The following is a 14,862-nucleotide window of genomic DNA, read 5'->3' as shown; positions in this document are numbered from 1 at the left end:
AACATCTCGTTACTGTATTCATTTAAAACAGGAAATGGCGGTACACGTGTCTTATTTCGAAATCTACATCGACGGCTATTTAGGTCGTTATTGCAGCTACAATGTTACGCGATACACAGCTTCAATTAGTAGCTTGCTAGTTAATATGATGGCATGCTGTACTTGTTGATTAGGTCCATGTATCTTTAAAATACACGTGTGTAGGCTAAATTCCTCAAAACCCGCGGTCAATTAAATAGGAAATGATCTTCTTGACTGATGAGCGTTGATGTTCATAAAAAGTAAGTGTCATTGTCAAGGAAGACCGTTAACTGAATTCAGGATTGAATAAATTGTTAACAGCTGCTTCTTAATTTTCTAAACTTCATGTAAGTTAGCCACTGTTAATGAAGTCAGATTTAACTTTAGAACATGTATGCTGTTAAAACGATGTATAGATAAGTTTATTTTATAGTTACAGAAAAAAGTTTAATTCTGTAGTTATTTAGGCTACTTCATATTTTTGGAGCTATTTTCCAAGATTATGAGGTGGTGTTTTTGAATAACGTATTAGTGATCTAAAAACATTTTATGAAATTTCCATCAGTATTTTCTGGAAAACAGAGCCTACTTTTGCTCAGGGAAATAATGTATATGACCTCTTATGGAAATAAAGTAGATACCCTAATTGACTTAACAGAGGAAATGTATGGTAACATGAAATGTGTGGAGTTTGAATGTCTTTAGCCTAGGTGTATGTAAACTTTTGGCCTCAACTGGATATTTTTGGCAGCCACAATGGAAAATAAAAATAACTGCAGCTGAACATGTTGGGATCACTAGTGTGATGTCAAAAGCCCTATTCGCACGGGACTAGTATTACCTGGGGACCTCTAGTAACCACGGCCGGCGGTAGCTGTGGGCAGGGGTGGGCTCAGCCCACCCAAACGGGCGTCTTGCCCGCCCAATCAAAAATTAAGCCTGCTAGGCGTCCAAGAGAACAGGCACAGACGAGGGTTACAAGGAATAACGGTCAGATGAGAGAAATTGAGTTGTGGTGTGAGGAGAACCAGTGGAGAACTGGGCAGGTGTCCTGGTGAGTGACCAGCGTTAGCTTATAGATATATCCACATTATATAATACCACTAACCTATTTAAAGACACCCAATTTCAAAAATAATGTATATAACCGAAATATTTTGAGCAGTAATATTTACAATATTACTGGGGGGGGGGGGTGGGTAATTTCTAAATCACATGAGGTCTCCAGGTAATAATAGTCCCGTGCAAATAGGGCTAAAGTTGTACACATTGCTAAATGCTCAATACAAATCTAGTCAATATCACAGCACTAGTCTACAACCCAACATTACCTTCCTTTCTTTAAGAAGTTCATAAGGGTAAAGAACAACTACTTTGGTGGGGTTTCATCCATAGCTGGTAAACTGATGATTGGGCACCAATATTTTCCCAGAAATATATTAATAAGCAAAGTGTACAAATTATTTCATTTTTTATAATTCTCAACTCGTTTGCCTGTGTGTATCACACAATACCGTGAAATGATGATGGTTTAACAAAAAGCTGCCCCAACTGCCACAAGATGGCAGGAGTCCCCCGAATCACTAGAAACTTTGGTATGTGTGTAATAATCCTGTGTTGTTCATATACACACAAACAAAAGGATCGACTTATGGCCTGTGAGTTTTCATGGGCTTGGTGGCTCATCCTGTTAAGGCACAGTTTCAGTGCGTTGATGTGCCCGATGGGCTGGTATCACATTCAGACTGAGCCAGTGCTAACTGTGGCTGGTGGCAGCACTGCAGAAAAGCATAGCATACTACTAGCTGTATAGCGGCCTAGGGAGGAAGGGTTTCAGCCTTTCAGGGTTGTCACTGAATAGCCAGCCTAGAAAGGACAAAAGTCCTGCCCTGTTAACAACGTGTGTCGTGTTAATATCCTACCATGTCAACCACTCAAGGGAACATGGCCAATAGGATCCCTATGCCCATGGTGTATTGTTCTTTCTAAGGTGGCCTTCTAGTAACAGCCTCATTTTGGGAGGACAGCATCTCAGCAGCATCCCCAGTGGCTGGTCAGGGGCTCGCAGTTAACCTGCATTAAGTGTTTTCTCTGACTCAGTCCATGAGCCCAACTAGCAATAAGAAGCGAAAGCTAACTGTCGTGCCTCAGAGGAGAGCACATGCCTGTCTGCACTTCCCTACTGTTAGAGGACGTTGTTGAAGTCAGCGTTTCTAAAAACATGATTGGGCAAATGCCTAAAAAATATAAAAACAAAAAATGGGATCTTCATATTTGCCAACAGATGTATGATTTGCCTTTGGGCTCTGACATTGTAGTGAAGACCACAACAGCAGCTCAAGAAGATCAGCTTTGTGAAAGTGTTTATTCTCATATCATTCGTACATCAACTTGTGGTCAATTTTTTTTGAAAGGAACTCATGCAGGCATCTGCACCACCCCCACTACAACCACAATTTCCCGAAAATGAAGCACTTTTTTTCTTGCAAGGGGAAGTGTATCTCATGCCGTTTAGCCACAGTGTTGCCTAAAATGTATTTTGTCACATATCGGCTTACTATATATGCACATTTTTGTCATTTCTGAGAACAGAGATGACAAAAAATACCTTCAAAAATATTTTTCAGTGACAAAAAACATTTTCCTTTAAAAATGAAATTAGGTATTGTAAGAGGCTAGCTTGCCTTGCTTTAGGGGTGTTTCTTTCAAAAGACCGACAGCACTAATGTTAATGAACAGAATGATTTTTTGTAAAGAATTTTACAAACAAAATTAACAGATTAATTAACTTGGCTCCAAGACCGTAACGCATCACCTTATCTTATGTTAAATACAGAAACAAAGGATTTTTTTCTGTTCGTTAAGAGTCCCTCTTTCTGTCTCGTGCTACTACTACTACAAATAATAATAATAATATACAGTACCCTTCAAAATTAATCACACCCTTGATAATGATTAGCCAAAAAGGCTGTGTAAAATAATACAGGCAATGAACTATATTGTAATCTCAAAACAATGATAGGGGAGAATTGTAATATTCAATACTAATATTATTGCGCGACAAAAATAAAAGTTTGTTAAGTACACGGGTGTCACAATTATGGATAATTGACTGTTTTAGCCTAGACACTGAGATGACCAGTATTTTTGTGGTCAGTTACCCATTTTGTCAGTACTGGAACCTTGATTGGATTAAGTAAATGGACACATGAACTCCAAAAAGTAGACATTTTGGCCAAAAACCTAGAATGCAGTTCTTGTTTGTGCATGTCATTTATCAATCATACAAAAGTGCCCATTCATGTTTATTATAATCATACTATTTTGATAAAAAGATGAGTATTCATATGTTTTTTTCAATTGCATTCACTTAATTATGGAGGAAGTATCCATATTAATAAGTTGTTTGCTTATTCAATAAAAGTGCAGTGAAACCTGGGGGGATAATATTTTCTGTTTTCCTTATTAGCTGATTGATATCATATAAGTCTGACAATGGAGAGAGACAATGGGGATTATAATTTTGAAATATTTTTTTATTTAAGGTAAAATTGCAAACAATTGCGGTAAAATTGCAAACAATCTATTAAAAGCGGACAGTCGTATTCAGAGCAATTAAACCCAGAAATAATACGAATACTAGATGCACACACCCAAATACATATATATTTACATTCAAACCTACAGTCAGTTGCTGATAGTACTTGGAGGAAATTTTTTGATGTAATTGTTTTCCAATATAAAAAATAAAAATCACTTAAAAACAGTCCCCAACAAATAGTTATCATTTTACACAGCAAAATAATTATTCATTTGGATCATGTAACTATTTCCACATTAGAAATACTTAATTAATCCTTGAGTGTAGAGAAAGATTGACAGCCCATATTACATTTTATGGTCACACTTTCACACCACATAACCATCTTAAAACATAATATTCATGACCTGAACAACGTTTATGGTTCAGTTTTAAAAGCATGTAGCCTTTTGCAGACAAAATGTTATGTTTCCTCCATTTTGTACAGGTTATCAGTTTTTTTCTCATTTCTCCAAAATTGTTGTTAAAATATTATGTTGTACAGAATGAATACCTGGAATTTTTGTCACACATCAAAATTGAATAGGGGTTCTGTCATGCTCAGCAGGTGAAGGAGGACACTCAGTGGAAAAGCCCTGCATTTTATTTGAATGGCTCATGCCTCATGCTTCAGGTTGATCACGGGCTAAAAGAAAAGGGTTGTGAGGTTTGAACAACGCAGCAATTGCCATTCAATTTGTATGTCTCCTCAGTCTATTCAGAGTAATGAAGGCCTATACTCAAGCTAACATGCATTTACATGAGTATTTACTGTTTGGAAGAAAAAGCAACAGAGAAACTGTTACTGTTTTTACATGTAATATATGAAAAAAAACACAAAAAATGAAAACGTAGCATGAGTAGGAATTAGGAGGACTACTATCATACCAGAATGTTGTAGTGATCTCGGCACACTGCTTTGCTCTCCCAATAGATCAGAATCAGTGCAACCACCAGCTCCAGGGCAATAAGAACAGCAGTCGTTCCTTGTATTCCATTTTCTGTCTGCCAATTATCAACGGAAAAGAAACAAGTCATTTTATGTATTTCAGACATCAAGAGCCATTTAAAAAATATGTTTTCCTATCATTTATAAATATTCTCATGAAAACACAAAAACATGAAGTCTTATGAAGTTCATATGACATAAAACAATGAGAACAGAGATACTTACTTCACTCCAGGTTCGGGAAGTAAGCTTATACAGACAAATGACCAGGGCTGCTGTGGCCCAAAAAAGGCTGATGATGTTGAGTGAAAATGATAGTTTTGTCTAGAAGTGGGGGAGGAGGGTTGGAGAGAGATTTTTTTGGATTTTTGTGCACCGTAAGTATAACTTAAAAAATACTGTTTTATTCATGGAGTATCAAAGATTATTTTGAGCCAAACAGTGATCTTACCAGACTCATATTTGGAGAGTGTCCTGCAGCGTATGACAGCAGTCCTGAAATTATGAACTTTAAAAAAAAATCAGTGATAAAATTTGCCAGATGGTTTCACTTTTATTATTTTTATCCTTACAACATTTTAATCAATTAATTGCTTAAAATGAGTTACAGACTAGATTGTTTTGTTTTTTTAAAATATATATAAAACCATATAAGTTAAAGAGGGGTCAACAAATGTCCATTGTTTATATTAAAGTAAAGGGTTCAGAGACTATGTAGCCCACAGGTAGCCCAACAAAGAAAAATGAATCCCATTTTAAAACACACACTTAGGTCATGAAAGCTTTGATGTTATTTGGGGAAGCAAAAACAGAGGGCTCTCACCAGAACACTGGGCAGGGTATAGGCATAAGTATCAGGCACCAGCAACCCCAGGCTGATAATCAGTAGTCCAGCGATGAGCTGTGCCGTCTAGAGAAAAAAAGGAGGAAGAATTAGATGAACTATGCTGATGTTCTGATATTGTTTATTCTAAGCTAGGATACACTGTAACTTGTGCAAATCCCTGCAATAAAGAATTCATTCAAAGTGTTCTAAAACTTCATGCATTTTTTATTGCTTCCTGTCACAAGGAATTAAGACATAACATTTAAGACATACCCCTAAAGCCTTCGGGTTTCCTTTGAGAAAGACTTTGTACACATCTTTAAAAACACAGTGAAAGTTCTCTGGTAGCAGTTTCCCTTCTTGTCCCTTGTTGATGCTGGAGAGGGGTATAGTTATCACCATGTGATCATCTGACTTGAACGTGTTGGCCATATCTGCAGACAGTCCAAATATTAGCCCGTTACCATTGTTAAATAGCCTAAATTTTAATTAGGTCAACAACAGCCAATTCCCGGCAATTGGCAATAAAAGATTCCATTTGCCGATGTGTTCTTCCATCTAATATAAAAATCACAGTCTTATGATATGAAAATGCTTTAAGACATCAAAATTATTTTGACAAATATAATTTCAAAAAGCAAGGTTGCTTAAAATGTTTGAAACTCTTTCAGAGGTAATCCAGGGTAGGCTAGTTGTTGTACTTGTCAGTGATGATGCAATTACATGAGTTTGTCAACCATTAAAAAGAAAAAACAAGCTAAAACAACATAAAATTGTCCCAGTATACCCTTTATATGCTCCAAGGCTCAATTACAAATGTACAATGACACACAACAGTATATAACCTAACTAACTAGAAGTGTCTTAGAGTTAATCTAAGTGAATAACTATCGAACCTAAAGGATTATAATTTTTCATTTTACTTGCATCATGAAATCATAATAATTAATTGCTTTTAATCATTACTGAATTGTCCCAATTGTTCATTTTTATTACATTGTGTCTTACCTGCAGGAGAACCTGGGTCATGCATGACTTAATAGACTTTTGCTGCACTGGATGTATCTCTCTCTCTCTCTCTCTCTTTCTCTCTCTGTCTTGTTGTGGCTCACACACACATACACACACACACACAGGGTTCTCCACCGCCCTGCTCAGTGTACGCCTCACCATGCACAGCGCTCACCAGCATATTTCGCTAACATATGTCAAGTGCACGCCTTCAGAATTAGAATTGTCAGTGTGAAAATAGGAGACATTCGAATTCTAGCCCTTTCAAGATGTGGATTTGCAAGCGAATTCTGTAGCAAAATAATTCTGAACAGGGAATACAGTAGCCCACACCCCTCCGGTAAGAGATATGATACATATATGTAGAAACTTGAAAACCATGATAAATAATTACTTGAAAAATATACCTGTCAAAGTAGCCTGAACAGAGCTGGTCATCAGGTCGAATGGACCATTAAAGTTAACACTAAGGACAAATAAGGCCTCAGTTTTAAATCATGTAATCTGATGCAATCTAGATTTGCCTCCTCTGTTGATATATAATGTAAACAGAGCCGATTATAATAAAAAACAAAAACATATTTGTCAAGAAATTGTGTAGGCCAGCTTCTATATTGCTAAAGATAATGTGAAATTTGGGCCATACTTCTCTGATGAAAAACTCGTGTGGCGAAGGTTGGGTTCTCAGTGCTGAATTTGAAGATTCCTCCTGGCGATAAACATTGTTGGCCTATGCATTCTATGTTAAGACAATGTGTATATTGATTGGTTTATTTATCAAATTGCCTCACTTATGTTGACTAACATTACATAAGTATTTAAATAACATATTGCTGATTTAAAAGTTAATATACATGATCAATTTAAACAACTGGGTATTTAGCAGATTGAAGAAATGTGAATTTGTACCTCGTACAGAGATAAAACAGCTATTCTCAGCCTGGACTGATAAGCTATTTACAAATAAAATCCAACAGTTTTAAGCACATAAAACTTGTTGCCCTCCTGCAGTCAATTCAGTAGTGTTTTTAAAACACAGATAGGTTTCACAATCCAAACAGTATCACCGCTACACAGGAATCCAGGCAGATTTTAATTAGATGTCAGATGCTAAATATTGAGAATATGTATATCATTCAGAGTTCAGAAGCAACACTATAAAGTATAGCGTTAAAGGACTATATTTTCATTTCCCAATCAGAACTCAACAGTAGATTTCTGGCCTGTTGTAGTGTAAAAACTGGCTTGCAGAAAATGCACTGGAGGAGTGCGCACATTTCAGCCACGCTCCTTCTCCAAGGTGTGCATGGACAGCAGTCTTTGGGAGGCACAAATTGTGTTTCCAGAATTTTAGAAAAATGTTCAAAATAAGCAAATAAATATACAGTCAACTTTGATCAAATAGATGCATTAGTAATTAACATTTCAATTTTAGTAAATAAACCGTGAAGTTAAAGTCCCTCTGTCATGATGAAAATAATAACTGTTGTTTTGTACTGCTAGTTAGTCTGCCATTATAAGGTGTACTCAGTAGGGATTTTAGCAAAAATGACAACTATAGACTTTAGCACACTACATTGTATAAAAAATAAAAAAGTTCAAATCCTTCCTTGTAATGTTTGATAGAACATTAATACATGTTGAATGACTCTCTTCTGAAGGTACACCTATATATTCCAGCTAATGTCATTGATTGTAAATAAGCATGTATTTTGGTTCTTGTAGCGTGGACTGAACTTCTACAGAAGTTCAGGGGAGTTTTCTATGTGCATATTGCAAACAGTTGACAGTTTTCACAGTTACTGTTTAAAAATTGATGCATGGTGTCCCTGTGGTTTTTATACAAATAGGCCTTGTGCCTCAAAAACATGAAGTAATAGTAAAAATATAGCTTTGAAGAAGTTAAGACCGAGGGGCCCACAAGCGTGGTGCGACAACTAAAGCGTGTCCCTTCAGCAATGTGTGGAACATCAGCATGGACTTTGAAAAGAAAAAAGTATCATAAATGTCCTTTAAAATTGAGATTGAGATTTCAAACAAATAAGTCTTCAAAATTTTTATATGCAGATATTAAAACTTTCAAAGATTAAAAACAGGAAACCCAGTGGCTTCACAAATGAACCGTAAAATCAGTATTGAATATACAGAAGTCCTTAGAGGCCATGCAATATAGACAGTGCCCTCCAAAAGTATGGAAACAGTAGAGTGAAATTTGTTATTTTTGCTGTTTACTTAAGGTACTTGGATTTGAGATCAAATGATGAATATGAGACAAAAGTATGAACAATAAGCCTTTAGTTCATGGTGCTTACATGCGTGTATGTTTTCCATATTTTGAGTCCCCTCTTATTTACTTGTGCAAAAGTAAGTGATTGACATGTGTTAACTGTTGCTCTTGTGTTTCCGTTTGCATGGATTTTTCACACATTTAGGAGCAGTGAGTGCCTAGTCTTGGTTTTTTTCATCTGTGGAGATTGCATTTCGAATCAGAAGGCATAAACCATTATGACAACCAGAGAACTCACTATGGCTGCAAAACAACTAATCTGTAAGCTGGGAGGACAGGAGAATTCATTGAGGAGGATAACTCAGAAACTGGGTATATCAAGTTCAGCAATTTGTAATGTGTTGAAAAAGAACGAAACCAATGGTGGACTGAAAAATAAACTCTGTACAGATTGGTCAACAACCGCTGTTGATGACAGAAAAATTATAGGAACTGTGAAGAAACAATAATAGCCAGTGACATCACCAGCAATTTCCAGGAAGCAGTCACAAGCCACGGTACACAGAAGAAGTTTGAGAACAAAATGATAGCTACTACCCTGCACGATTTATAAGTTTAATGGACAGATAAGAAGAAAATCAGAAAGGGTGGAGGTAGTGTAAGGGAGCTTGGGCATGTATGGCTACTTCTGGCTCGCTCATCAACTCATCAACAGGCTCATTAACAGGCTTACTCATCTTTACTGATGATGTAATGGAGGATGGCAGCAGGATTCATTTGGAAGTGTGCAGAGAGATTTTGTATGGCTATTTACAACAAAATTCCTCCAACCTCAACAGCCGGAGTTTCATCCTGCAGTATACAACACACTACAAATAACAAATTTCACTCTGCTGTTCCCATACTTTTGGAGGGTACTGTATATTTTTGGTCCTGTTTTCTCATGATTACGACTTATTTATCTTATGATTACAACATAAACAAAAGTGGTTTTCTTGTAATAATGAGATAACAAGATCAACCAGTTGAATGCACAGTGATTGTGACAGACTGGGGATAGCATACTTTCAATAGATGAGCACGAGCCATTTTACTTTGACCAGGGACTCCGGCAGAAATCGTGTTATGCTTATCAATAATAGACAACTGGAAGGTATACTTTGACGAGAGACTGACTCTGGTTGAGCAGGGACTGGTTTTCAGGTATTCAGGTAGTTGCCTAATGTGTCTAAAATTAAATAGGCAATAATTCTAAAACACCAATATCTATTGACATCAGTTGCAAAATAGCTGAGAACAGAAGAGTTGTCAGGTTAGAACACTCTCCGGGCTACGTGACGTTAGAGCTAATTGCATTCACAGCCTCTTCATTGCAGGATGTGGGTTTTTGGGGAGGGGGGAGGTTGTTAGGTCTACAGAGATCAGGCACCAATTTGTATTTTGCTATTAAAAAAAGACATGGGACTGTGGCAGGTGACATCAGGTGAGTTCACGTAATGTCTTGTGATAAAAAATGGAAACAATAGCTTAAAAAATGTATTTTTGTGTGCTGCATTTGTATTTCTTTTAATAGCTAAACAAACTTGTGACATGAGTACTGACACGATTTAATTTTTTTAACCGGGTGCTTAAACTTTAGACAAATAATCTTTTCAATTAATACAACAGTTTGGATACCATCACCTATATTGACAGTTTATGTTTATGCAGATAAGTAATGTATACAGTAAATATGTAATGTTACCCAGAATTTATTTCATGTAAATAGTGTATAGAAGTAATCGTGATTTCATAAGTACTTTCCAAATACCCATTTTAACATTTCATGCCAGGGGTATGCTCACACTATTCTCTTTGGAACAGCGCTCCTGTGAAAAAGTATAACAGTGCTATAGACTGAAGACTGAACCACAATGGCCTCTGCCATTTTTTCCATGAGTGACATCACTGAACAAGAGGAAGAGGAGACTGGGACACGCCAGCCATTGATTAGGCAGTACTGTGCCACTGAGCAGATACCTGGGAAGGAGCTCCCACTCCAAGACCTGCTGCGTAAACAGCCAATGGCCTTGGGGGTGAGTGCGTCAGTATATCCTTTATTGTTAGACGTTACATACATACCCCTATACACCCAGAAGTGTTTGGGTCTTTATTTGCGGTCTATCAGACCACAGCTGGTACTGAAATCTCCTGTTGGTATTACACCAGTTTGTTTTACTGGCCTTATTTATTTATTTTAGTTATTCAATTTGTCTGTCTGAAAACTACTACAGTTCCGTTTTATTTATTTTTATTTGCTTCAGGTTGCACAGTTAGTGGCTGGGATCACAAGTTTTGGGCTTGGCGTTACCCTGGCAGCGACGTCACCCCTTACTCTGGCTGTCCTACTCAGGGTTCCAATTCTTACAGGACTTCTGGTAGGCTATGTCAACTTGAAATTTTCACTTCTAAAGTCGCCCACATATCATATTATTCCTTTATGTTATGGCCATTCTATTGCGATCTAAATTTCTAAAACGATCTTAAGTGAATATTAATTGGGTATTGGGTATGCTGCATTGAAATAATAGCACTGCTATTTTGCGACGGAACTGTGAACACATTTACCGGCACATAAGGACCAGTTGAAACAGCGGCTTAAAACCTATCCTGTATTAAAAATACGAAACTAACTACGCAGAGCTGCCAAAATCTAAGCAAACGCAGGGAGGCCTCTTCGCGCGCCCGCTGTCGGGGGTTACAGACGGGGCAACCACAGAACCGCTGATTCGATAAATCGCTCCATACAGATCTGCCTGAATAGTAAATAGAAAATTTAACTGATAATCTGTGAGTTCAGCCATCGCTAAATCATAATAACAGACAAACCAACTTGAACTGTCATGGAAAATGTCGAAAACACATGCAAAAAATATTTTCATATTTGGAATAACAAAAAAAACAGAAAACCCTGCAGTTTTTCAATAAGGCTAAGCGTTTGTAATTTTGGGTGCAATTTTCATATTTGGTTGAGACGAAACAAATGATCTGTGCTGGTTTTTTTGAAAATCAAATAGGGGAGAGTCCGTATAAATGTAACAGTTTTTGAATTCAGAAAATATTTAGCCTCGCAATAGGAAATTTTACTTTAAACAGCTTTGACATGTCTGCAGTTGTTCCCCGTTCCGGAACAGATTTTTACTTACTCAAAAAAGTTTTTTATTTTTATTTTTTCAAATATTTCCCACCAAGGTCCGTACTTTTGGCATCCGGTAGAGCATAAAATTGTGCGTTGTGCGTGCACAAACCTGGAATGGCTACAGTCGCAGTGCACAAGAAGTTATTGACCGTGTTAGGCTACATTTATGATGCGTTACATTTATACCGACTCTCCCTTGTACTTTCCATGTCAATTTAACGTGGAAACACTGCTTTATCAGGCGAAACATTTGATATGAGAAATTAATTTTTCTTTTTCTTTATTCTCCCTTCAGTATATCATCTGTGGATTGTTGTCTGCCCTACTGAACAGATTTACCAGACTGTTGCCTGTGAGTAAAGAGAAAGTAATCAAATGACTATGATAGTCAGTTACTGTTATTAATGTGATGTCAAGACAGGCGCAGAAGTTTAAAAGAAAATGCTGCTGACATTTCCTATCGTCTTATTTTGAGTCGTGTTTACGTTAATAGTGAATTGAAAATATTGGTTAAAAACACGCACCGCATTATTATTATATCCATTCTTTATCGTTGCAGATTTGCTTCGTGGTAAACATCGGCTGTCTGAGCGTCGCAGGAGTTGGGATCGTGTTATTGGCCATTGACTTGTCTTTACTCACGGATTCTGAGCGGGCGGTAAGCCAGGTTTAAGTCTTGAAATCTTTTTCTGAAGCTTAGCTCATAACCTACTGGCCAAATGCCGCAAATTTGCTATAAAAAAAGAAGAAAGAAAAAAAACAGGTTGTGGGTGAGCCGAGAGCTTGTAAAGCAACCCTTGTCTTTATATTCTGAAATGCACTAGTATTTTTGTAGTAGCCTACTGTTAGATCGGTTCTGACATTTCGACCTGTAAAAATAAATTAAAGCTTCATAACTATTTTGAATGTATTTCTGTGTAAGTTAATGAACTCATCTGTGTAGTGTGCCACTCGTAACATGGCTTATTTGTATGAATGCTTTGACAGGTCAGACCGACGAAGGTTCTCATCCTGTGTGTGATAGCGCTGATGGCATGTATTTCTGCATTGCTTGTGTTCTGGCTGCATCGCGAAATGCGCAGCATGCGCAAGAAGTTCTGATTTGCCCGTCTCTGCATGGAAATAAGCCGCAATGACTGAACCATTAAAATAAACATCCAGATTAAGTTTAAACAATGCAATATCTTTCATATTCACGTGAGCTCTGTCTTGTACTTTAATGTAAATTTGAACTTGTTCTCCAAACTAGAAAGGCAGTTTGAAGAAATTCCACTGTATGCTCACTTTTGTTTAAAAATTCCAGCAGGAAAAAACTGCATGACATAATGTGTACACTGTAGACTATTTTCCAGCAGCAACTATTTGTAGTACATTTACTATTCAAGTGTGTTGTCATTCTAAGGCTTTTATTATAGTTTTAGTAGTATGCATGCGTAAAAAATAAACTGGAAAAGGTTGGTTTTTCTGCTGTGTTTTGTTCTCTGTTCAAAACTGTATTTCAGCTTGAAATTTCATTTTTTAAAACCATGCCCTGGACTAGGGTCTAACAATATTGTGATTTCAATATCAATATGTTCATATGGTTATGTTTTGTTCATATATTGTTATTTAGCTAAGTGCGAAAACGTTCCTGACCTGCACTAACGAACCCCCGGATTGTGTTCAGTTGGGACTGGGAATACTACTGTAGCATTAACATTACTCATTTACGATAGCTTTTTAATTGAAGAATTGTTCTGAAATAATAATTATTCTTTATTAAATATGTTCAATATTTCAATATTAGTGGAATTGGCATATTGTCAATATTGATATGAGTTTCACATCAAAAAATATCAATATATTGAAATACGCTGGACCCTACTCTGGACATTCATTGAGAAATGTTATCTGTGAACAATTGAAGGAAGTAAAATATTTTTTAATAGGCCCCACTTAGTTATATTTTCATATTATTAATTGATATACCTGGATATTTACTGAAGCAATGCAGTCTGGGAACCATGGTCAAAGGTACAGTTAGCCTATCGCCTTTAATGACTAAACCCATGGCATTCAGGTTGGAGGCCCATTTTACTAACCACAACATCATGATCGTATCTCATGTCATGTTTCTATGTCTCGACTCAAGAAACAAGAAGCTTGTTTTATTTGCATAGACTGCTTTGTTGATGTTTTTGTTGTGTTAATCAGTTTATCCTACAGGGTCCAAGTTAAACTACACGGTCGCTCCCTGCACTTGGAACTGTACTTCCCTCTAGGGTTTTCAACCTACTTGTTCCTGGTTTTGGTTATACACTTTGTTGTACGTCGCTCTGGATAAGAGCGTCTGCCAAATGCCTGTAATGTAATGTAATGAAACATAAAATATAAAGCACACTTTAGAATCATTTTTATATTGTTTTAACAATATAATTGGTAAAATATTCACATATTGTCTTTAAGAGACAATGAGGCTAAACATTCCTGTTTCAGGTTAATTAATTTGCCAAACAGTCCCTCTAGCTTCATCCAGGCTGTTAATGAGGTCTTAACTCATTGTAGCATATATCTTAAAGGTAATATATATAAATAGAAATGGATTCCACACTAATTTCCACACTTAGAAAAAATGTGTGTAGATCAAAATAAAGCCTAAATTAAAATATCTAAGCAGTGGTTTCAGTTAAGATTATGCTAAAGAGTAATTTTTATGTTTCTTTCATTAGCAAGGGTGCAACATGCCCATGGCAACCCAAGATTACCCAGTATTATAAACCATATTCATAATTCTGTAATATTGCATCCTGTGGTAATTATATTATGATAATGAGCACAGAAACATATTACGATGGTCTCAAGGGGTTATGTAACAATCAAACGTGGCATCCAGTTTGTGTCACAACAAAAATACATCCAAATAAATGAAAACCAATGTTAAAAGCTATCACGTTCCCACTGGGAATCTGTAACTCTGGCAGTTAGTTACAAACTGATATTTGTAACAAGAAAACTGCAAGTTTGAAACACTTAAAAATACTTGATCTGAAATGCTTAAGTGAATATTCAGTAGGATGAATGCGTAATATGT

At 36.6% G+C, this 14,862-nt stretch overlaps 2 protein-coding genes across 5 annotated transcripts; one reads left to right on the top strand and one right to left on the bottom strand.

The window, feature by feature from the left end:
* The first annotated feature begins 98 nt into the window (after positions 1-98).
* On the top strand, positions 99-13,256 carry si:ch211-269k10.4. Of its 4 annotated transcripts, none has more exons than XM_035434839.1 (6): positions 99-281; positions 10,478-10,689; positions 10,918-11,031; positions 12,088-12,144; positions 12,352-12,450; positions 12,780-13,256. In XM_035434839.1, the coding sequence occupies exons 2-6, from the start codon at positions 10,528-10,530 to the stop codon at positions 12,891-12,893; spliced, it is 546 nt and encodes a 181-aa protein (XP_035290730.1). In that variant the 5' UTR covers positions 99-281; positions 10,478-10,527; the 3' UTR covers positions 12,894-13,256. The 4 variants fall into 4 exon arrangements, with proteins under 4 accessions (XP_035290730.1, XP_035290739.1, XP_035290713.1 ...); XM_035434822.1 differs by lacking the exon at positions 99-281 and adding an exon at positions 6,494-6,727; XM_035434829.1 differs by lacking the exon at positions 99-281 and adding an exon at positions 9,166-10,097.
* On the bottom strand, positions 3,587-6,510 carry LOC118236430 (membrane-spanning 4-domains subfamily A member 15). The gene is made up of 7 exons (XM_035434810.1): positions 6,385-6,510; positions 5,650-5,810; positions 5,374-5,460; positions 5,002-5,058; positions 4,776-4,874; positions 4,490-4,606; positions 3,587-4,247 (listed from the first exon to the last, which is right to left on the bottom strand). The coding sequence occupies exons 1-7, from the start codon at positions 6,407-6,409 to the stop codon at positions 4,218-4,220; spliced, it is 576 nt and encodes a 191-aa protein (XP_035290701.1). The 5' UTR covers positions 6,410-6,510; the 3' UTR covers positions 3,587-4,217.
* Positions 13,257-14,862: the final 1,606 nt, after the last annotated feature.

The sequence above is a fragment of the Anguilla anguilla genome, chromosome 1 (genome assembly GCF_013347855.1).
Source record: "Anguilla anguilla isolate fAngAng1 chromosome 1, fAngAng1.pri, whole genome shotgun sequence".
Lineage (NCBI taxonomy): Eukaryota > Metazoa > Chordata > Actinopteri > Anguilliformes > Anguillidae > Anguilla > Anguilla anguilla.
The sequence above is the reverse complement of the archived record's forward strand: the minus strand, read 5'-3'. Positions and strand labels throughout refer to the sequence as shown.

Bases quoted from the DNA above. Each gene is read 5' to 3' on its own strand.
- LOC118236430 (XM_035434810.1), bottom strand. From the start codon at position 6,409: ATGCATGACCCAGGTTCTCCTGCAG. The intron at 5,059-5,373 runs GTGAGAGCCCTC...TTTTTTTTAAAG, and splicing joins ATACCCTGCCCAGTGTTCTG to TTCATAATTTCAGGACTGCT. The intron at 4,875-5,001 runs GTAAGATCACTG...CCCCACTTCTAG, and splicing joins ACTCTCCAAATATGAGTCTG to ACAAAACTATCATTTTCACT.
- si:ch211-269k10.4 (XM_035434839.1), top strand. From the start codon at position 10,528: ATGGCCTCTGCCATTTTTTCCATGAGTGACATCACTGAACAAGAGGAA. The intron at 12,145-12,351 runs GTGAGTAAAGAG...TTATCGTTGCAG, and splicing joins GATTTACCAGACTGTTGCCT to ATTTGCTTCGTGGTAAACAT. The intron at 12,451-12,779 runs GTAAGCCAGGTT...ATGCTTTGACAG, and splicing joins TCACGGATTCTGAGCGGGCG to GTCAGACCGACGAAGGTTCT.